This window comes from Protomyctophum bolini (assembly GCF_963924005.1).
Source record: "Protomyctophum bolini genome assembly, chromosome: 14".
Lineage (NCBI taxonomy): Eukaryota > Metazoa > Chordata > Actinopteri > Myctophiformes > Myctophidae > Protomyctophum > Protomyctophum bolini.
This window is the reverse complement of record NC_137875.1, coordinates 20,330,014-20,352,630: the sequence shown is the minus strand read 5'-3', so window position 1 is coordinate 20,352,630 and position 22,617 is coordinate 20,330,014. Positions and strand designations below refer to the sequence as shown.

General features: G+C 43.5%; 1 protein-coding gene across 2 annotated transcripts in view; it reads right to left on the bottom strand.

Moving 5' to 3' along the window:
* cdh23 (cadherin-related 23) overlaps nt 1-22,617 on the bottom strand; it is a gene marked incomplete at both ends in the record, with an annotated part of 270,347 nt that overhangs the window by 117,148 nt on the left and 130,582 nt on the right. For both annotated transcript variants that reach the window (XM_080782539.1, XM_080782540.1), the window contains one exon: nt 22,563-22,617. This exon is cut by the window's right edge and continues 104 nt beyond it. In XM_080782539.1, coding sequence (XP_080638665.1) covers nt 22,563-22,617 — 55 coding nt within the window. The remainder of the gene's footprint in view (nt 1-22,562) is intronic.

The following is a 22,617-nucleotide window of genomic DNA, read 5'->3' as shown; positions in this document are numbered from 1 at the left end:
TGTGCATAGTTCCCATTGTGTTATTTTTCAAGAAAACAAAGAAGAGGGGGGGAAAGAAAATGTAGCTTGTCTTATCTTATTTACAGGCTGCATAAATCATGATAATTTGATATTATTCAAATAATCATGCATTATGCATATAATGCATGAGTACATCGGCAAGTACTAACCAATTTCAATCAATATCCTGACTGTCACCAGTCAAATCCCATAGCTCAATGTCCTCTTCTACACAGAGACACTGGAGGGAAGTGCTCTCTGTTGAATCCAAACAAAGATCCCATAGCTCAATGTCTCTCTTCAGAGCCACTAGCAAGGCCCCAGTGAGGCTCTCCAACGTTGAAGCACTGGGCCCTAGTGGTAAGAGGAAGGACTGCAGGCGGACCCGTGGATTCATGACGAGGAAACCCTGTGCAGCTGGGCTTTAACATTGAGCACTCCTTCCGCATTTGCCAACCAAAATTTGGTTGGCAAATGCGGAAGTAGACTGTCCTTCCGGGTGCTTCAAACGCCACTGAGCAACTTTCCCTGACATGAATAGCGGGGGGGGAGGCGGGGCTATCTCGCCGGTTCAGTCTCTATCCTTCTTTATACTCTATGGCCACTAGAGGGAAGTTCTCTCTGGTGAATCCAAACAAAGATGGTGGACAGACGGTGCGTTACACCGTAATGCAAGATTCTCGTTTTAAACTTAAACAGTACACCAAGCAAGTATCCTGCGTAGACTCTGATTGGCAGAGACACGCCTGTACGTCACGATGTGGTCGTGAAAAGACAATTCATTTCTTTAAAGTATAAAATAGGGCTTAAGTGGGTAACATCATATCTACCAGATGACCAACAAAGGCTTTTTTTTAATCCAATAAATGGAATGGAAGTATATGGACCTTCTCTGTTGTTTATTATTGTCAGTTTGAAACCATTGTTTCCCTCAACACCTTTTCCCCTTGATGTCTCCCTCCATTCCCCCCATCCTATCTCTCTCTCCCGAGTTGAGTGACAGGCCCATAAGTGCTCCAATGATAGCGCTGGGGGTGTTAGCGTGACAGCTATCGTGGCGGTGACAGGAGCTGTGCTCAGCCAGAGAGCTAATACCGCCTCTGACTTCCTAGCCACAACAACATAGAGAGAGAGAGAGAGAGAGAGAGAGAGAGAGAGAGAGAGAGAGAGAGAGAGAAGGGGGGATATACGATAGCCATCTCTCCATCCCTCCTCTTTTCCCTCCCTCTCTCATCATTCACTCGTTCTCCTCACCAAACAGTCACCATGACAGCGTGGCCATGCAGTCACTTTGCCAACTGCTCACCAAAGACTTTCAACTTTCAACGACACGCACAGCCAGAGGCAGATGGAGGAGGAAGATTGATTCACGCAGGGATGGCGAATAGGTGGCAACTTTAGTTTAGACGACTGGCTGGCTGGTTTCTTTGACCAGGGTATTATGCACCTTAACTTGCCTCAATGGGCTCGGTAGCTTAACCCGTCCTGGTAGCAAGGTTTGGCAGAAGTGGAAATAAAAGATAGACTATCGAGAATATACCCCAGATCTCTCTGACAGCTGTGATAGATATCGATGCTCTCAGGCATAAGCAGATTTGATTCATATGTTTTGGTCATGCCCAAGCCTGGTGGACTACTGGAAGATTAAAAAAAAAAAAAAATCTGAAACACTAGACTGAATGTGGATCCTTCCACATTGCATTGGATTTCACCACCACACAGCATCGCTGGGGTTAACCCTGTAACCCAATAAATGTATACCGGTAGTTACACCGTTCAGTTCACACAGGTGTGATTTTTTAACTAGAAAATTTGCTGTCCGTGGTTCTGTTGAAAACTTTTATAAACACCGGCAGCCTCTCATGTCTCACTTTGAATCACTGCAAACCATCTCATTGGATTATATAGTGTATAATTCACCCTAAATTTGAGGTGGCAGACTTTGTTGTACCATTGTCACAACACGCGCCATCCGAGGCTGAGTCAACATGCTGTTTTCACTCTGTCTCTCATTCTTTCTGTTTTTTTCTTCTTTGTTTCTTTCTTTCGGTTACTCTTCTTTCTACGGGTGAGTAGGTGGATGGGTGGGAGGTTGGGTGGGGGGGTATTTGGGAGAAGGGGGAAAACTGTAGGGGAAGTTTTAACAATGAGAAAACACTGACCATGAAATGTACCCACAGGTTATATGTAGGCCTATATGTATGTAACTATGTAAATGGTAAATGGTGCATTTATATAGCGCCTTTATCCAAGGCGCTTTACATAGATTGTGTATCAATTCACCCATTCACACACACATTCATACACCGATGGTGGCGGAAACCATGCAAGGCACCAAGCAGCACATCAGGAACAATTAGGGGTGCAGTGTCTTGCTCAAGGACACTTAGACACTAACTCTGGGGGAGCCCGGGTTCGAGCTGGCAACCTTGCGGTTACCATCCAGCCACTCTACCCCATATCCACCGCCACCATGTACTTATGTATAACATGTATATTAATGTAATGTGTCACTGCAAAGATGTCGCCACATGCACGCACGCACGCAAAACACACACACACACACACACACACACACACACACACACACACACACACGCACGCACGCACGGCACAATTCGGCAATCAGGCCAAGACGGGAAAATCACCCATTTCCAGCGGTCCAACAGTGCCACAGCTCTGAATCAGTTTTATTTTTACATTCTAAGGAGCTTAGACATTTGAATAGGACGATACGATCAGTGGAGGAGGTTTTCTCTTGTTTCACAGGTGACTGACATTCTGCATTATTGTCATGGCAGTGCTTAGGGTGGTTGCAAACACCTATTGTGTGAGTCTCATTTATCTACCAGCATGACAACAACTTGGTCTGTACAGTAATTTGCCTCATTTTATCCCTCTACACAAAACAGCTGAGCTTTGCTGAACGCAGAACGCCTACTGAGTGTCAAAAAGCTACTTTCTGGCCTTGACATCCAAACAGAAATGTCTGATTGCATTAAACGATGTTAAACAACATTAAATTCACTGTTCCACTCGATTTGCCATTCACTTTATGCATGCGCATACCCTCTATATACTCCACTGCACAACATGCCTCTCGCATAGCCAGACAACTATTCCACAATCTCCGAATGCTAAATTCTGAAACTACACGTCTGAGTAAGGAAGCTAAAATATATTTTAAAATATCTTTACATTTTATTTTTTTGATGTCCATTTCTGCTAAGCAGCAAGCTATATATACTTAGATTTCTATTTGGTGTGGGGAAGAGGCCGCTTTATATTTTGCTCATGATCAGAGCTTCTGTTGCTCCACACTGTATGACGGAAGCATTAAAAAATTGCAAGATGCCAGTCTGGCCATGCGAGACTATGCTGCAAGTGTCAATACCATCATTCTCTCTACGAGTATAAATTATAGGCATACTATCACGACAGGGTTAACCCCAGCGATGCTGTGTGGTGGTGAAATCCATAGTACCGCATGGAGGACTGCAATGTAGAACTACTCCATTGCAAGTAAAAGCCTGGAATTTCAAAATGTACTTGAGTAAAAGTACTAAAGTATTGGTATCTATCAACAAAATGTACTTAAAGTACCAAAAGTAAAAGTACTCATTATGCCGAAAGTACAATTTCAAGTTATCAAATGTATACAAATCTTTCGAAAATAGCCGATCTATAAGCTCACAAGGCGCCGAAATGTTGAAGTGGTTATAGTGTATGTTTTTGTAATAGTAATCAAAATCTAAAGTAACTAAAGTTGTCAAAAATATCTAGTGGAGTAAAAGTACAATATTCGCCTCTTAGATTAGAGTAGAAGTATTGGAAGTACAAAAACCTCAAAGATTTTACTCATGCACTTAGTTACTTTCCACCATTGAGAACTGGGCATGAAAGCTAGCATTCTGATCAAATCTCCACTAAGCTGTTAGTGGCTCCACACACACTACACACAGTGCCAGCGCAGTGAAGCTGATTGCCAATACACACTCTGCAAACCCTGGGGTGCTCGGGCAGTAACTACCAAAGAGAAATTAGTTCTCACTTGACCAGTTTGGTTAAATGATGTGTTTCTTCCCATCAGAGAAGCAAGCCAGCAGGCATATAAGTCTCTCTCCGTGTGTGTGTGTGTGTGTGTGTGTGTGTGTGTGTGTGTGTGTTCCCGTGTTCGTGCGTGTGAGAGCATTCACATTCACATAACTATGCATGTTCATGGGCAAAGGCTTATTACATTGTTGGGCAAACATAAAAACATAAAAATACAAGCACCACGTTTCCAAAACTTTATTCCAACTAGAAGTAAATGCTCTAACTTCCAAACCCATTCTCCAGGTCTCCAACCATTTACACTTTACAGTTCTATCACACTTAACTATAGGAGGGTGCTGACAGAAAGAGAGGTACGTTGGGGATTGCTTTGGGACACATTAGAAGTCCACTGCTGGCCTGCTCGCTTTGCCAAAAAAAATGGCAACTAAAAAATACGCACTATATAGCGTTGAAGTGGTTACTGTATGGTATGTTTTGTAATAATAATCAAAATCTACAAAGTAACTAGTAACAAAAGGTTTCAAATAAATGTAGTGGAGTAAAAGTACAATATTTGCCTCTGAGATGTAGTGGAGTAGAAGAAGTACTGGAAATCGGAAATACTCAAGTAAAGTAAATATACATCAAAATGAAGTACAGTACGTAAGTAAGTGTACTTTCCACCACTGGTAAAATCTGACTGTTGGCAGGGTTGGCCAAAGGGCCTTTCTGTGTGGAGTTTCCATGTTCTCCCCGTGTCCCCTAGGGTAGGTACCCTCACAAAAACATGCAGTAATCCTGGTCACTAAACTACCTCCCCCTGGCTAGCCGGGGCGCCTGATGGAGGGGAAAGGAAATGGTCGGAATAACGTGTTCCTTCCACGCGCTACGTCCAGCCGGGGAAACTCTCCCCTGTCTGGTGAGAAGAAGCAGCTTGGACTCCTCATGCATAGAAGGAAGCATGAGGTCAGTCCGCTGCCCCCCCAGGTTGGCAGAGGAAGTGTAGCGCCCAGGATTACACTGGGTGAAAAAATGGGTTACAAAATTGTGGGATAAAACATTTTAGAAAAAACCTGACTGTCATTCAATGCTGCAGCAGTATGGTCATCACTGACAACAGTCGACTATCTGCCCCTGTTACAACACTGCTAATATTCACTTTCATAACATATCATTGTAATTTGATTAACTAATGTTCTTCAGCAAACTGCCAAGTACCCTATCAATTCCATTACCAGCTGGATCGACAGTCCATAATTAGCAATAACTTCCGGCCTTTTAGAGCTCGTAATTAAATGAAGTGAAAAAGTCCCTCAGTCATTTTGAGGTGTAAAGATAATAGATTTATCTCGTGTGAGTGCAGAGATGAGAGAGAGAGAGAGAGAGAGAGAGAGAGAGAGAGAGAGAGAGAGAGAGAGAGAGAGAGAGAGAGAGAGAGAGAGAGAGAAAAGCACATCATTGCTGGCATTCCTATTTTGGCCAAGTTTTAAACATAATACGAAAGAAAAAAGTTAAATGAGGTGATTTTTATGAGTTGTGATTCATCACTTTTTCATTAAATATTGTCACATAGGCCTACTGTACACAACAGAATGCAGCAGATAATGAGCATTTTGGTGCTGCATCTCCCCTTAGTTTAAATATATTGGTATTTTTGAAAACATTTGGAATGTTGAGAACAGCCATGAAAAAGTAATCCAATTACAGGTTGTCAAGCCTGCCGTCAACAGACACACACATACACACACACAGGAGTCCAAACACAGCCAATCAAAGCCTCTGCTAGGGTTAAACACCACACACACACACACACACACACACACACACACACACACACACACACACACACCCCCTGTGATGCCATAGTTCTGTAGTGTCCATCTGACACAGCTTGTGGTCAGATTAGACCAAGGCTGACCTACTCTCTCTATCCATGACAACATCATTATTTCTCCTACAGTCAGAAACACTTCACAGTATGGACTTCACCGCATCAGAGGGCATTTTGTTTTTGACTTCATGTGAAAAATGATCCCCACACTCAGAAATGCAGCAGAGATATACTAATCCTTATGTGGGGAAATAGTAAGTGCATATGCCATTGCCATATAATGGCAATCAAATGGCTCCAAGTTGAAGCAGGTGCACCAGGGTACAAATGATTACAGCACCATTAAAGAAGGTCAGATGGATGTTCCTGCCTCATAAGCATCAGAATCCTGCTTTAGTTGCTCTTGACCCGTGTGTGGTAACGTCATGCCAAGATTAACCACTTCTGAGACAAACATTTAGCGGAAAAAGCATTTTTGCCCAAGATAGGAAATTCTAGTGCTAGAAATTCTAGCGTAATACTGTATATATATCACTCATTCTTGAGATGAGGGACAAAAGTGGAAAAAACATGTCCCACAAATAAGAGCCTTATTTATGTTAAAAATAAATTAATTCATAAAAATAAAAGCACTTGCAAAGTTATATGTAATAGAGTTGTGTATTCTTATGACATTCATTTCATTATATGTTTTTTCATATTCCATCTGAATTAGTTAAAAGCAGGCTCTGTACCCGAAAATGCCTGTATTTAGCCTGTCCCCAGCAAGTGGTCACAATTTCAAACAGCCAAAAAAGTGTCTAATACTGTTACAATCACATACTGTAAATATACATACTAAATTAAAGTAGATTGTCAACAACATAGCAAACAATATAAACAGTTAATTTTCAGTTCATTTTCCAATAAATATCTCATATCAAATGTGTGTCCCACGTCTCCGTCAACTCCGTCAGGTTTTCTAAAAGTCTTAAATTAATCAGAAAATATTGTCGACAGATTTAGCCTGAAGACTCCTTTTCCAAGTCCTGTTTATATTTGTTGCAACAGTGGAGCACCTGGTCTGACAAGCATTCAATTGTTTGATATTTTAAACAAACAATGTTGATATCAATGTGGTCACAGCTTTTACATGTCAACTCCGTCAGGACATTATTATGATCTTTGTTAAGAATTCCAAAATAATGTTTAGTATTTTAGTTTAGAGTTAGGTTTAGCTAACAACTGAAGAAAAAACTAAATGGCTACATTGTACTACAGAGGGTTAAGATGAAAACAAATGCCATTTTGTCAACTCCGTCAGACGTCAACTCCGTCATGTTTTGTGTTTCTGACGGAGTTGACATGTATCTGACGGAGTTGACAAAAGTGTTCCTAAAACAATAAAATGTATAGTTTTTGAATATTGGGAAGTATTCTAATTCGGCACACAGTTAGAGCATGCCTTAAGGAGCAAAATGGCCACCACCTGATCTACCCGTTCTACACCACCTAGGATCTTGATTCTGGCGACTAATCATACATTTTAAAAGATGAGGAATACAGTGGTACTATTTAGATTTGTCCTGTGACCATGGCAGCCATTGTTTTTCAAAATGACCACCAACCTGCTGTTATTTTACCAATAACTCGTTTTAGACCACCAAGGATCTTGATTCTGGCTACTAATCATTACATTTTCAAGGATGAACTTTCTCTGGGAGGGGTCAGGGCTTATTTCAGGTGCAGGTTGAGTTGCTACTGACAGGACATTAAAAGGAGGTGGGCTTTCTGGCCTTTGACTTTCAGGTACAGATGCTCAGTTTGACTTCACTGGCCACTGCAGGGAACTGTGGGGGAGAAACTTTGGTCTCTTGACATCCCGATTAGGTTCAGGTTTTTTTTGGTGGAGACTTGCCTTTCATGACATCGTTGCTGCAGCAGTTGATCTCCTTACTGCCAGCGGTGGCACACACTGCAACCCTGGCTTCAGTGTCAAGTGCGCGAGTCACCCATCAGAAAAAATACATTTGGGAAAGCCAGGAAGAGAGCCTGCTCAAAAAGATATAACGCAGTACATACTGCATAGAATATGAAATACAATTTGATCCTATGATTAGAACTACAGTAAATAGCTTGAAGACAAAGCCCAGAGCAGTAGGCACTGGGCAGTCAAGCCAAGAAGGCACTAGATATACGCTAATAGATCACACTGGTTTGATTGAGGTTTGATAATATTCAACAATGCCCTCACTGTAGATTCCAGTCGGTTTCCACGCATTACAGTATGCAGCCAGAAGTTAAACCCCATGCAATATCTGATATCATCCCCAAATGCAAGGCCTCTCGCCTCCTTGGATACAATGGGGATTGCATCCCCTCCGCGGTACCCAGCTGTGACCTAGAGCTTTGTGAAGCTTGATGGGGACCGTGCGCATTTTTACTGCGGACACTTTAGCGTAATGACGATGGCGAGAGCCCTTTTACGACTGCTTTATTTCCCTAAACCATTAACGAGCAGGTGGGAGTGCTCGCGGCGATTGCAGCCTTCCGACTGAACAGCAGAGGCCGTTTCTATTATCTCCTGACCGCCCAGACAACAGAGAGAGAGAGAGAGAGAGAGAGAGAGGGAGAGAGAGGGAGAGGGCGAGAGAGACAGGGGACAGGCAGAGAGAATTTTAACATTACAACTACTTACATATAGAAATTATCCAATAAATAAGAGTCCAATCAACTAAAATGTACTGAAACAGCTTGTTCTAAACATCCCTATATCAGTGCATGTACAGTAGCCTATAGGAGGAATTTAAATGCATTCAGTATAGACTAGAGATGAAAGCTATTTACTGAACCAAGAGGGGCATCTCAGAGGCAAATATTGTACTTTTACTATACTGGACTGGATTGAGGCAAAAAATGGCCCGGACATTTTCGCAGCATTTTTTGGCCCAGACTGGCCCACCACAACAGCGCGCAGATAAGCCTATATATACTCTGACATTTCAGGTCGAGGCACATATAAGCCCCTTAATACCACCACTTTTACAGAACAACATAAATGACACACAACCAACAGACAACTACATTGAAACAGACAACTCATTTAACATTTGGCCCAGACCCTGGAGGCTGAAACCTTGACAGTCAAACATGCCAATGGTAAAAACAGTGATATCACACTATCATCCCCTCCCCTAACCCCTCCCCCTTCATCATACAACAACAGCTGTGGGCGTGGCTTCAGTTCAGGTGGATCACCACCCATCACCACCCACCATAAAATGCCATTTTAACAAATACTGTACACTTTTTTGAAAAAAAAGTCTTCCTCCTAATATAATAATAATACCTGATGATTATGTTTTAGGGTGGAAAAAAATCATGGCACTCCATCTTTAAGTAACAAACGGGAGTACTTTTTCCACCACTGAGAGAATGAAAAGGAGAAAAGGAGAGAGTGAGCAGTGTATATAGCAGACATATACTGTAAGCTGAAGATGGAGTGAGGCTGCCAGTAAAAAAGGCTTAACGGTGAGAACCGTGTGGCTGGCGGCGTCACTTTGTAGCCAGGACTTTGTCCTCTCTCCCTTTCTGGTGTTTATTTCTCCATTCCTCCTCTCCCTGTTTCTGTGTCTTTTTCCATTCACGATTAAGGAACGAGATTAGGATGGGAATAGAGGGAAACGAGCGCGAGTGAGATAAGGGAGAAAGAAGCTGACACATTTAAGATTATTTTTTTTGGGGGGGGGGGATGTCACAGTCATATATTTGGCCCAATGAAATGAAATGTGAATTTATGCATCTCTGGATTACATCCACAAATGTAGTCTCTTTCCGTGCAGTATGTGCACTGGCGCCCTATAGATAACTAAGGGGCAAATATGCGGGTTACTTGACTCTACTGCACCAGTGTAGTGCCTTGATTTCATACATGGGCAACAGGCACATTCACTTAATGTGGCCCTCAGGTTAATGGGTGATTCTCTGATTATATTGTGATTCAAGGATTTATGGATGGATATGTGGTAGGCTATCTTAACTCATGCAATTGAAAGATGTAATGTTGTTCATGTAATATCTGTATTTTGCGCTTTGTTCTGGGGGGGGGGGGGGGGGGGGGGGGGGCGGTTGTGATCTCAGATTATGTGTGATGTTTGCTCAGGTAATCTGTAATATCACATGAGCCATCCTTCCAATGTTATCAACCCATAATTAGGAAACACAGAAGTGAAATTACTGCCGCCGAAGCGACATTGTGAAACTGACTTACATATGGCTGGTTATGACTTGATATGAGGTTAGGGGATTTACGTGGCGGTTAAGACTGATATGAGGTTAGGGGATTTACGTGGCGGTTAAGACTGATATGAGGTTAGGGGACTTACGTGGCAGGTTAAGACTGATATGAGGTTAGGGGATTTACGTGGCCGGTTAAGACTGATATGAGGTTAAGGGATTTACGTGGCCGGTTAAGACTGATATGAGGTTAGGGGACTTACGTGGCCGGTTAAGACTGAGGTTAGGGTTAGGGCTAGAGTTAGGGCTACCAACATAATGTCAGACGTCTTTGCGTTTCTGTGTTTCCTAATCGCAGCTTGTCGGCTCCAGGCGAGCCTATGCTTGCTCTATTGCATTTGATACTGGTGATTATCTGGTGAGTATTAAGTAACCTACTGGTGAGTATTAAGTAACCTACTGGTGATTATCTGATGAGTATTAAGTAACCTACAGGTGAAATCCAACCGTTGCATGAGCAGAGCCACACCGCCAAACTAAATGTAAATATCATCACTATAAATATTGGTTAATGCTGAGCTGAAGTGTCTAAATGTACATGTTATTTTGATGACCCTGATGAAGGCCATGGGCTTACAAAATAAAGTTGTTCTGCTTGCTTAAAATAATGTTTGTCCCCCTGTTCCCCTTTGGCATTCCACTATAGCCCACCTATCTGCCCCATGGTCTCCCTCCAACCCCCTCCGTTAGCCCTCTCTCACAATGTCCCCCTGTTCCCCTCTGGCATTCCACTATAGCCCACCTATCTGCCCCATGGTCTCCCTCCAACCCCCTCCGTTAGCCCTCTCTCACAATGTCAGGACGCCCATAATAAGGCCCCATTATTAACGGTGACTTCCATGCGGGCTGCTGCTGGCAGAGGAGCACCAGGCCTTTATTACAATAATGAATTATAATTACTGTTTTGACTATTACCCACTATAAAAGGCCTGTCCACTGCGAGCGCGGCAGCGCTCCGGCATCCTCCCCTGGGTAATTTATAACCCTCCACCAGAGGCATTCATCATCATGCCCTGGTCCCTCAAACGCACAGCATCTGCATAGAGCGCATAAAACACATGGCCAGAACAAGGTAGTAGTAAAACTAAAGCTTCAATGTAGATCACCTGCCCTATACCTTCTGTCTGACATGTGGCCACACGCTGAGATGTATGGATATAACAGTACACAGTCAAAACAAGACTCTGAGGGTGTAATACAAGTCGACTGCTAAATTAACACTCCAAATGTAATCCCAAAGGATTGTTTGTACAGTATGTTATGTACATAACAGTACGTAACATAATTATGTAACATATTAAAGTTGGCCGGCTGGCAGGCATGCACCTACGTATGAACGTACTGAACCGACCACTATGCAGTAATACAGTATTACAGTAATTGTATTGTATTATATTGTCTGTATTGTATTATCTTTTCTGTAAAGGTTTCGTAGTGTAATGTATTTATTCTTTTCTTGTCTAGTTTTGTTTCATTTGTCTTAATTGTTTGATGATTATTTTATGTACATTCTCAGTTATTCCCTTGTGACTAAACTGAACAAGCAATACAAATTTTGAATCATAATGGTTTTTTTTTATATTAACAAGCTCCATCCCTTTCCCTACCCTTTAGTGTTTACAATCATTTGTAAAAACCACAGTATAAATTATTTAACCTGCCTTAGCCCGCCCTGTAAAGTTAAAATATCTCGACTCGTCTCAGCCCGGGACCTGCGGGTTACATCGCAACACTACTACCCGTATATGGTCATGTGCATGTAACACCAAGACTCAGACATATTAGTCGTATCGGTGGTGCACACACACACACACACACACACACACACACACACACACACCACACCACAGATAGAGATAAATGGAGAGACAGAGAGACAGACAGACAGACAGACAGACAGACAGACAGACAGACAGACAGACAACACCTGAAAACACTGGCACTGAAAAATAATACAATTTAGAGGGAGGCAATAAATAAGAAATGAAAGCAAACAGTGTGAAAACCCAAGGAGAGGAAAACAGAGAGCGATTGTACTGATATAAGCAGCTGCTGGTGTCTAAAATCTCCAGGGACAGGCACAGACAGAGAGAGAGAGAGAGAAGGACCGGGACACCAAGTAAATCACAATAAATATTTATAATGATAAGTAATGCTGCAGACCATAAATATTAAACAGTGTGTGCGTATACGTCTGTCTGTCCATGTGTGCGTGTGTGCGAGCGAGAGAGAGAGAGAGGCGAATGTGAGCGTGTGCATGTTGAGCCAGTGAGTCTATGGGGAATGCAGGAACAGGCTCAGACTAATGCATTGACTAAGGATGTACATACTAAAGCTGTGATCAGACCAGCTACAAATACCAACCCAAACAAAGCATTTCAATTACATCGTGCTTGTTTGGCACTTTAAAAAAACGGCCTGCCCTGGTGCTGTAAACAAGCATGCATAATTCAATTAGCATACATATAAAGAATTTCATCCCCCTAGCTCCACCTCCTTTACATATAGACCACTCTATTCAACTAATTAACATACAATACTGAATGATGCCTCAGTCCGCTTAAAGTCTGGGAAACCTTATTCACTTTTATTCAAAATTGTTATTAATGTGCAAGCCCATTTTGGGAACGATTTGGGCAACACAATTGAAGTTAGATGAGCTAAGCTTGTTTGAGACTAACAATGAGTCTCAGAGTATTAGATATGGTATGTAGGCTACACATTCTAATGTATTGCTGTTGATTACACTCGGCATCAAACAATCTCACCATCCAGGATTTGCTACAAATGTATGTTTCTTTCGTCCATTTCTTTTGCTATTGTGTCATCACAAGAGCTGAGCTTTTGTAACCAAATGTGGACTTGTGTCTCTTGCATGCAGGGACGTGCACACAGACATCAAAGGGGGCTTTAGCCCCTGCCCTTTTACCCGTCTGTAAAACGACTGCCCTCTCCAGACAATGAATGCAACATTTACTATGGTGAAAGTAATGCAAATGCCATGAAGTCAGGCAGCATTCAGGATAATTGCTTTTTTTCTGAAGTCTCCTGAACTTGAACGCAGCATTTTGCGTTGAACAAATTTCTTTAGAAATCCATGTCGTCTACCGCATCTCCACTAGCTGGGGTTGCGCCCCAAAATGAGCTGATCTACAAGCTCTCAACGGGTTGTGAGCTTGTAGATCTGGTATATTTGTCCAAACGTGCCCTCTTACGGGATTTCAGCCTCTACCCCTCTAACACTCTCTGCACGTCCCTGTTTGCATGACAAACTAGGAAAAAGTGCTCCTCGGGACACTGGTCTCCACCAGGAGGATAGGAGTGTTTGTGATGTTTGGACAAAATGTTTAGGAGTAATATAAACCTGCTTTTGTATTTTTTTGTTTTTATTATATTCATTTTGTTGAGGAAATGCAGAGCCAGATGACTCATGACTGTATGACTGCATACAACACGGACTGGTGCAGTTATAGCTAAAAACATAATTTGGCCTGTTATAGCGCCACCATGAGGCTGATTTGGGGGAAAAAAACAAGTGGCATTTCTTCCTCTGCGTAGTGGGAATGCAGGGCATGCATAATATCACTGCAATTGGACGCTGTGTTCATGATTTCAGCAATTTGTTCTAAACGGGCCAGTCGTGCAAACTTTGGATGTCAATCGTATATAGGCAATCAAGGTTAGTCGTTGGCATCCAGGGAGTGTGTGTGCAGAGGTTGGGATTCGGCCGGGATTCTGTGAGATTCTTGAAATTAGCTGTAAACGGACAGACGGACGCACACGCACGCTCACAGTGCAAAACATGCCTTTGTCTCCCCATGCCTTTGGCCTGGTGGAGGCGACTAAAGGGGAATCCCCTCTGGTCATGGGAGATATTAGCCTTCTGGCCTTCTCAGGCTTAGCTATATATTCGCCTGCCCTCTGATCCCCTGAACTGGGAAATACAATCCTAGTCATGGTAACCAGTGGAATCACCCCAATTCCAAAATTGTGTTTCTGGGCTTCTAGCAGGGCTATACTCTGCTATAGCCTTGTGCTTTAACGAGACTTTGAAGCGAGTGCTCGTCTGGCTTCCTGCAACTTTATGTGTGTGCTTCCAGTCCAGACACACACATAAAGCCCAGTGGCCTTGTGGTTAAAGTGGTCGGCCTGACATTTGGAGGTCTCAGGTACGGGTTCAACCAAAGACTATGAAAATGGCATCACCTGCCACCTCAGAATAACAGAAATGTTTGGGGAATTCTGTAATTAGCATAAGGACTAAATGGCTACTCTAAATCAAATACAGATCTTAATATTTAATTTCCCATTTAATAGTTATAACTTATTGATAATGTAATGTAAGAATGCAATTATTGCGAACGCAGTGAGCACTTACTACGAGACCTAGCAGATCATGTCTGTGTGTCTGTCTGTCTGTCTGTCTGTGTGTCTGTCCCGCTATACGTCCAAATATTGAGTGTGTTGCATCAGCAATCACTCAGCTCCATATATGGGCACAAAAGGGGCCAGGTCCACATATACAGTAACAGCGGGACAGACAGACAGACAGACATGATCTGCAGGGTCTCAGCTGCGTTCGCTTCCCGCGTTTGCGCGTCTTACTGGTGCAATACAAGTCATGCCTTCTTGCCAATACTTTCTGTGCCGTGGAAGACAAACTGTGAGCAGCTTCAGATGCATAGCACCAGCTGGAAGATGGTCCATGCTGTCCATGTCGAGTGGACAATATTAGGAACTGCCTCTGCTCCCAAGAAACAGTCAAGGAACACATCTAGTGTGAAAAAAACCATTACCGGATCTAATTGATTCAATGTACTTGTGAAGTCATGAGTTAGAGAAGCAGATGAAGGAGGAGGGCAATAGTTTAAAAGCCACTTAAGCTGGGCCGTGGCTCAGCGGTCCAGGCACCTTGGCTGGTAATCCAGTCTGGCAGTGTGCCATGGGCTCGACTCCCGATCCCGACGGGCTTTACTACATGTCACCCCCCATCTCTCTCCCCATTTCCTGTCAGTCTACCGTCTGTCCCTCCTGGCGACAGCCACAAAAAAAAGCCACTTAAGAAGCATTCTTCAAGTCTATATTTATTAAGGAATATTCAGTGACTTCACTTAATTCATATAAGGAGTTCCTCCCTATCCCCAGTGAGCCCCGAAAACCGTAGTTTCGGTTTGGGCTGCGGGTGAAAAAGCCTTCCTCCAATCATGATCGAGCGGGGACAGGCCTTGGTGCACGTGCTGTTGGCTTGTTGCACGTTCCCCCACTGTAGAGCGTGTGCACGTGCATATCTTGTTTACAACATGGCGGAGCAGCAGGGGAAATCTGAATGCAGTAAACAGCTCGAGTAACAAGAACATAATTATAAAGAGAAGAAAGCTGCTAGTGAAGACCCTATGGTGAAGAGTAAGACAGAGAAGAGCCAGACGACAGCTGTCCGTCTGCTGTGGGACATGGAGTACCGCCCGCTCCGTCTAGGCACACGCAAACAAACAAGCCCTAATACCACCACTTTTACAGAACAACATAAATGATACAAACCAACAGACAACTACACAGCCCTTTGTTGCTCTCACAAAAAGATGCTGGAAAAAGGATTCAAGAGGGTTTATCGGGGTGCCCGCTGGCCTAGTGGTCCAGGCGCATGCCACATATAGGCTCATGGCCTGACAGCACGTTGCAAGTTTGAGTCCTGTTCATGGTGACCTTTGCTGTATGTCTCTCCCCTTTTCTCTCTCCCTCTTTCCTGTCCAAAAGGCAAAAAACGAATCTTAAAAAAAAAAGAAGAAGATTAATCATGATCATAACTTGAGCGGCCCCCTACGGTCGAGGCCCTCCGGGAATATGCCCAGTACGTCCTGTGGCCAGTCCACCCCTGCCTAGCTGTCTGTGTGGGACATGGAGTACCCGCGTCACCAGGCTTTCCTAGCTTGTTGTGTGGGACATGGAGTAGCCACATCACCAGGCTTTCCTAGCTGTCTGTGTGGGACATGGAGTAGCCGCATCACCAGGCTTTCCACTAGGCAGCTGGGTGGTCTGTGTACCGACTCGAGCTGGTGGAAGAGTGAGATGCCAGTGCGGACTAGCTCAAGCGGGGACCACGGCCACGATTCTTCCAGCCTCCATAAGCAGTGGTACTGTTTTCATGTGTAAGTAAAGTTTGCTAGTGTAAGCTATACGTAGGCTGGCTTGGCCAGCCTCATAGCATGGATTCACTCCCAGAGAAGGATTCCTCTGGAAAGGAAGCTTCAGTGAATCCACTCTATGAGGCTTGCCAAGCAAAGGTATAGGCTATCCTGTCATACGTTGCTGCATTATAACTCTGGGGTGCCCATTTAGACGGTAGGACGTCTCCTTCTGCACCATACTCCTTGCTGTTCGTGCATGCGCGCTGCCTTTCACTTCCCCCTTTACCACTCAGAAAGAAAGGCTCGTACAGTGGAGTCCCGTATCTTTGTTCCTCAATCTCAAAATCTCCTAATCTAGGGAGCTCTCCATGGTTTTGACCAGATGGATATACTAAGCTCTTCATTTCTGACTTCAACATGCCTCTCGCTTAAAATATGAACACGAGGGATTATCGAGCGACTTTATCGTAATTATTTCTCCTGGAATTTGTACGGAACGGAAGGGGGGGCTTTCAGAGTAAAAGCTGCCTTATCTGTGCGGCACCCCGAGCTGCTATTTTGAAAGAAATCCCGGCGCTGATTGTGTTAAATGGCATTTCTATCTCTGGGACCCCAATGGATGAATTGTAAAATAAAAGGTGATTTAACTCTGATATTTGTACACTCTCTGAGTTACAGACCCAAAAGCGTCCATTTGGTTCCATTTGTACAATCTTTGAGTTACAGACCCATAAGGGTCCATTTGGTTCCTATAATTATCATTAGGTGAGAGTACCCCCTGGAACTCTCTCAAGGACCCCACTTTGGGAACCACTGCAATACAGTGTGTCTGGGTGTACTGCAGAGTTCTGGTCGGGGCCACCTTGAGAGCTGAGGTCATCGGTGCTGCCCGGGTTCCTGCTGCTGAAACATCATTTGGCGTGCCATCTGCTGCACTGTGTGGCATGAGCACAGCCATATACAGACTGCTCACATTGTACGGCCTTCAGTCCATCAACAGCATGACAAGTAAATCATCGTTTTACTAGCTAACGTTAATCCGATTCCAAACTTCCCATAATGGATATAAGTGGTAAATTGGTCAAGTTTACCAATTTAAGTTAACACATAGACTGCTACAGGTTCTAGCGGACCCTGGCTTACTGGTGCTGAAGGCTTAACATGGGCTTTTTGAACTTTTTGGGGGGCCCACAGCGAGGGGCCTCTTATAGCGAGAATCACAATCGCATAAATAAAAAGAAAGCCCAACTTGTCCACTTCAATTTAAAAAAAAAATTATGATTCTACCATCTTCCATTCTGGAGATATTGACCTTTTTCTAACACCTGCTTTTGCCTGCACGCTGCTTGTGAAAAAAAACAACAGAGATATGGAGGCCTGAAGTTGACAGACATTTCAGTTCAGTTTTTTTAGTTCAAAAGACCGATATAAAATTGAGCACAAATAATATCCTATACAAACCATATACCGAATGAAAGCCCTGAATGTCTACTTTTAGGAGGAAAACAGTACACATTGTACACATATACAGTTTGTCACTAATTGGCTATTGAATGCAGCTTGCGCCCACCAGAGAACTTTAGAGAAGGCATGGACCCGAAGAACTATTATTCACAAAATAAGGCCTATAGCGACATGTACATACTATATACCGTATGAAACAGTAGACTCTCTGCTTTCATAAGAAAAATACCACCCAGAAAAATCACACCCCTGTGAAGTGAGCAGTGCAATTGCACTGCTCACTTCACAGGGGTGTGATTTTTATTATTATTACAGTATTAGTATTTTTCTTATGAAAGCAGAGAGTCGACTGTTTCATACGGTATATAGTATGTACATGTCGCTATAGGCCTTATTTTGTGAATAATAGTTATTCAGGCCCATGCCATCTTTAAAGTTCTCTGAAAAAGATAATTTTAGAGAGCATGGACCTAACAACTAAATATTCACAAAATAAGGCCTATAGCGACATGTACATACTATATACCGTATGAAACAGAATACTCTCTGCTTTCATAAGAAAAATACTAATACTGTAATAATAATAGAAATCACACCCCAGTGAAGTGAGCAGTGCAATGTTGCACTGCTCACTTCACAACATTGCACAGCATTGAGTAAGACGCGCGAACGCAGAAGGCGAACGCAGATCGTAAATTGCAATAACAATTAGAATAAATTACAGACATGATCTGCAGGGTGTCATAGTTAGTGCTTGGACCACGCCAGCTCCATATATGGTCACAAAAGACGCCATCACACTCATGTCACCATGACTCAGCCATAACCATATAAGGAGTCCCCAAAGCAGGACCACGCCATCACACTCATGTCACCATGACTCACAAATCACTCAGCTCCATATATGGGCACAAAAGGGCCAGGTCCACATATACAGTAAGCGGGACAGACAGACACACACACACACACACACACACACACACACACAGACAGACAGACAGACAGACAGACGTGATCTGCTAGGTCTCATAGTAAGTGCTCATTGCATTCGCAATTACAGTATTAGTTTTTTTCTTATGAAAGCAGAGAGTCTTGATGCACATTATCTGATCATAAAACGGACTTGGAAACTTTCTTCAATCGTAGCCCCATATGTGCCCTCTCCCTACGCTCATTGAACTCATTCTGTGATTCGAGCTACAAACAATCGCAGTAACGGGGGGGGGGGGGGCAACTAGGCTTTGAGGAAATGATCTTGCATAATCAACATTATTGTCGATTGTCGTGTGCCGCTCCAAACATGTCCAGACATACCACTAACCTCATCGATCCAGTCTCGCGTATCTATAAGGTGAGACGCGAGACTGGATCGGATTGTGTCTGGACATGTTTGGGAAAAAAAACAAGAAAAACAACGAGATGGATGCGGCAGAAGCAGCACGTCAACGTATTTGGAAGAAAAAAAACGAGAAAGCACCACCTGTCGTTGCAAGACAAACACCCGTATGTTGCTGATAGACAGATAATAATCGATCCGATTTTGTCCTGCCGTTCATTTTATCACATTAGGTGCAGGGCAGGCTGCTCGACGGTGAGTTTATAATAGCCTGTTGTAACGAGAAAGATTGGATGGTTGGATGCGAGCAGCGCAGCGCGAGCAGCGCAGCAGCAGCAGCAGTACGGCTTGCGATCAGCGACCAACGTATCATGGCGGGCCCTCGATAATGATGTGCAATCTGTCCATGACTAACTCCACATGTGTCTGGCAAACGTTACGTTATGAAATCAAATGCCGATCGTTGCAGGTTTATATACGGGCAGAGAGCAAATCGCGTTGTATCTTGTTCCGAGAATGAGAGTGGGGGGGGAACTGCCAATGCGATCCAAGAGGAAGAGACCCCCCCCCCCACCATTCTCCCTCGGGAGAAACCATGTAGAAACAGGAGGGGAGGGGGAATCGAGTGTATTCACACAAACAAGAGCATTGTCCCATCCATTTTAGATCCCCTGACATCTGCGTTGGTCTATGCCGGACGGCCGTCTCCATTACGTTGTACGTCCTCGCATAGACCAACCAATAGGCGGTGCCAGACGCTTCTCAGACCAACACCTCTTTTCAGCAGGGGGGGGTTTTAACTCTTTTTAGAGCCGATCGGTGTTACATTATGAGTTGTCCGGGCGCAAATATAGTTGAACTAAAGTAATCAATAAAAAAACGTTTTTTGGACCATAAAACGTATAAAAACGTTATGCGCTTCTTGCGCTTGGCTATAATAAAACGTTTAAAAACGCTTTCAGCATTCTATGAGTTAATAAAAGACAGAAAAGGAGGCCATTGCCGCAATGTCAGAGTTAATGTCAGAGTTAAATAAAAACGTGGTGCTCTGTAGTGGAAGGCAGAGCATAATCTATAGCTAATCAAATCACATTTAGTACCACCGCTATAGTTTGACACATCTTCAGAGTATTATTTCTTTCTAGCAGCTTCATGAAGTCTGCACATCGATAATACCACCTCTACCTAATAAATACATTTCATACAGTCCGATAAAACGTATCCTGGTGCATGGTTGATCGGTTAGTTGTTAGTTTACCTTTCTGAGATTGGCACCAGTACTGTATGAACAAGATGCTCCTACAGTAGTGGACAATACAGCACAGGACCCCATTTAACATGAACTCAACTAACCATTTAATGTATACTGAAGGGAGGATGCATTTGATGCTATAGTATAAATGCCATCATCCCATTTTATCCCATATGTACAGTTAATGAAGCAGAGAATAATAGTCTGGCAAATGTAAAACATGATTTAAACGTTAGAAACAATACATGGATGACTGTGCATGCAAACAGTACATGGAAGTACAGACTCTGCCTGCGTGTGTGCGTGCGTGCGTGTGTGCGACTGTGCGTGCGTGCGTGCGTGCGTGCGTGCGTGCGTGCGATGACAGAAAGCGACAGACATTTTGAGAGTCCACTCCCTGTCATGAAGTCATCCAAACAAACAGGTATTTTATGCAGAACATGAACAAGTTCAAGGTTGATCAGTATTTTTGTTGCATGTAAATCAGTGCTTTGCAGATCTAATTTGAGGTGTTTAAACGACCACTTGACCACTTTTCAACCTATCTTCGTATAATTGGTCCTCACTAATGTTCATGATAAAATACCACCATGTTTTTCTACTCAGTCTGTGTCTCTTACGAGGGCTGTGGGCAGTTCAGAAACCCGTCCACCCGTCATGCAAAAGGAGCCCCCCCCACCACCCGGAGCTTTTTTTCCCCCATTCCCGACGTGGCATACTGTCTGCACACGTGTACGCATAACAATTTAAAATTAAGTGGTCCTTTAAGGTGCATAATGCAGGACTATATCCCATCTACGGCATGGCTAGAAAAAAAACCAACGGACACAAACATGTCGACTGGCATCCACACACTGTCTCACTCTGTCTGATGGCCCATCAGCCAAGGAAGCAAGAGACAAACAAATCAGAGACACATACAGACAGGGATATACTGTAGACAGACAGAGAGGTATACGGAGAGAGAGAGAGCGAGAGAGAGAGAGAGAGAGGGCGATCGTGACCACACGTCTCGCCTCAATGTATGCGCCGGCGCAGAGCCAACATCAGCCAGACTTATCGGGTATTAGATTGCCCTGCAATCTCCATTTCATGAGCACACAGTCTATAAACACTATTGATTTTCTCCGTGTGCATGGTGCCTAGTGGAGAGAGCGGGTGTGCTGTCAATGGAATGAATTGTAATGAATAATAATGCAAGAGTTTGAGGGGGCTGCGCTGGAGAGGTTTCTGATTGGGTTAATCTAGTCGGTAGAGAGGCGTGTGTCCCACTGGACCAATGGGTGAGACGTGTAGGGTCTCCATGAAGTGACCATTCACATGACAAGCAGGAAGGGTCTCTTAAGACCTGGAGGAAATGGGTCAGACTGGACAATCGTGGCAGTCTCAGGTTAAGGTGTAAATCGTAATAATTGTTATATAGTTATGGTTCTTCAAGTATTTCCTCGAATGACATGACTGTAGTATAATTCAAACAAAACTTTGTTTCCCTCTTGGTTGAAAAGTAATGCTTTTTTGCAACTGTGACAATTATCCAAATATGACAAGCAGATGGTTCAATATGAAAGTATGTGTATGTTTACAGCAAGTCCCCATTGCTTGTTTCAAAGGTAATAGTCGCATTCCCACAGCAAAATCCTTACAGATTTCTAATACTGAAGATTGTGCTGTGTTGAGTACTATTCAAGTCTCAAAGGATAGCCCCAATGCAAACAGGGAAAAGTCTCAAGTTCAAAGACAACTAACCAAGTCAAGTCAGGTTACCGGTAAATCACAAGTCCAATCAGGCAATCTAGCTGCAGTGGTCTTGTGGTTAGAGTGTCCAGACACTGGGAGGTTGGGGTTCAATTCCTGGCCAAGTCAATGCAAAGACTATACAAATGGTACCGCAAATCCTTGCTTGGCACTCAGTCAGTACCAGGGGTTAGATTGGGGGATAATCCCCTGTGACATACTAGCGTCATGTCCAGGGGATGTGCATTTACATACAGCTGCCTCACACTAGGATAACAGGACATAAGCTCCTGAGTCCTGACTGACCTAAGGGCCTCAGGATCTGTTGGTCCTTACTTAGAATCAAGCAAAGTCTGTATTTATTTAAGTTCTTTATAGATCATTCATATATCATCATAAATATCTCAAAGTCATCTCCTTGACATCCTTGTTGGTGTTGCATTATGAATAATGCATATGGCCCTGCACGGCTGTGTGCACTGTTCAGAAAGGTACATGTGTACTACTCACCAGGATGCGCACGAGCGAGGTGCCCTGCGGGGTGTTCTCTGGCAGGCTGATGTTG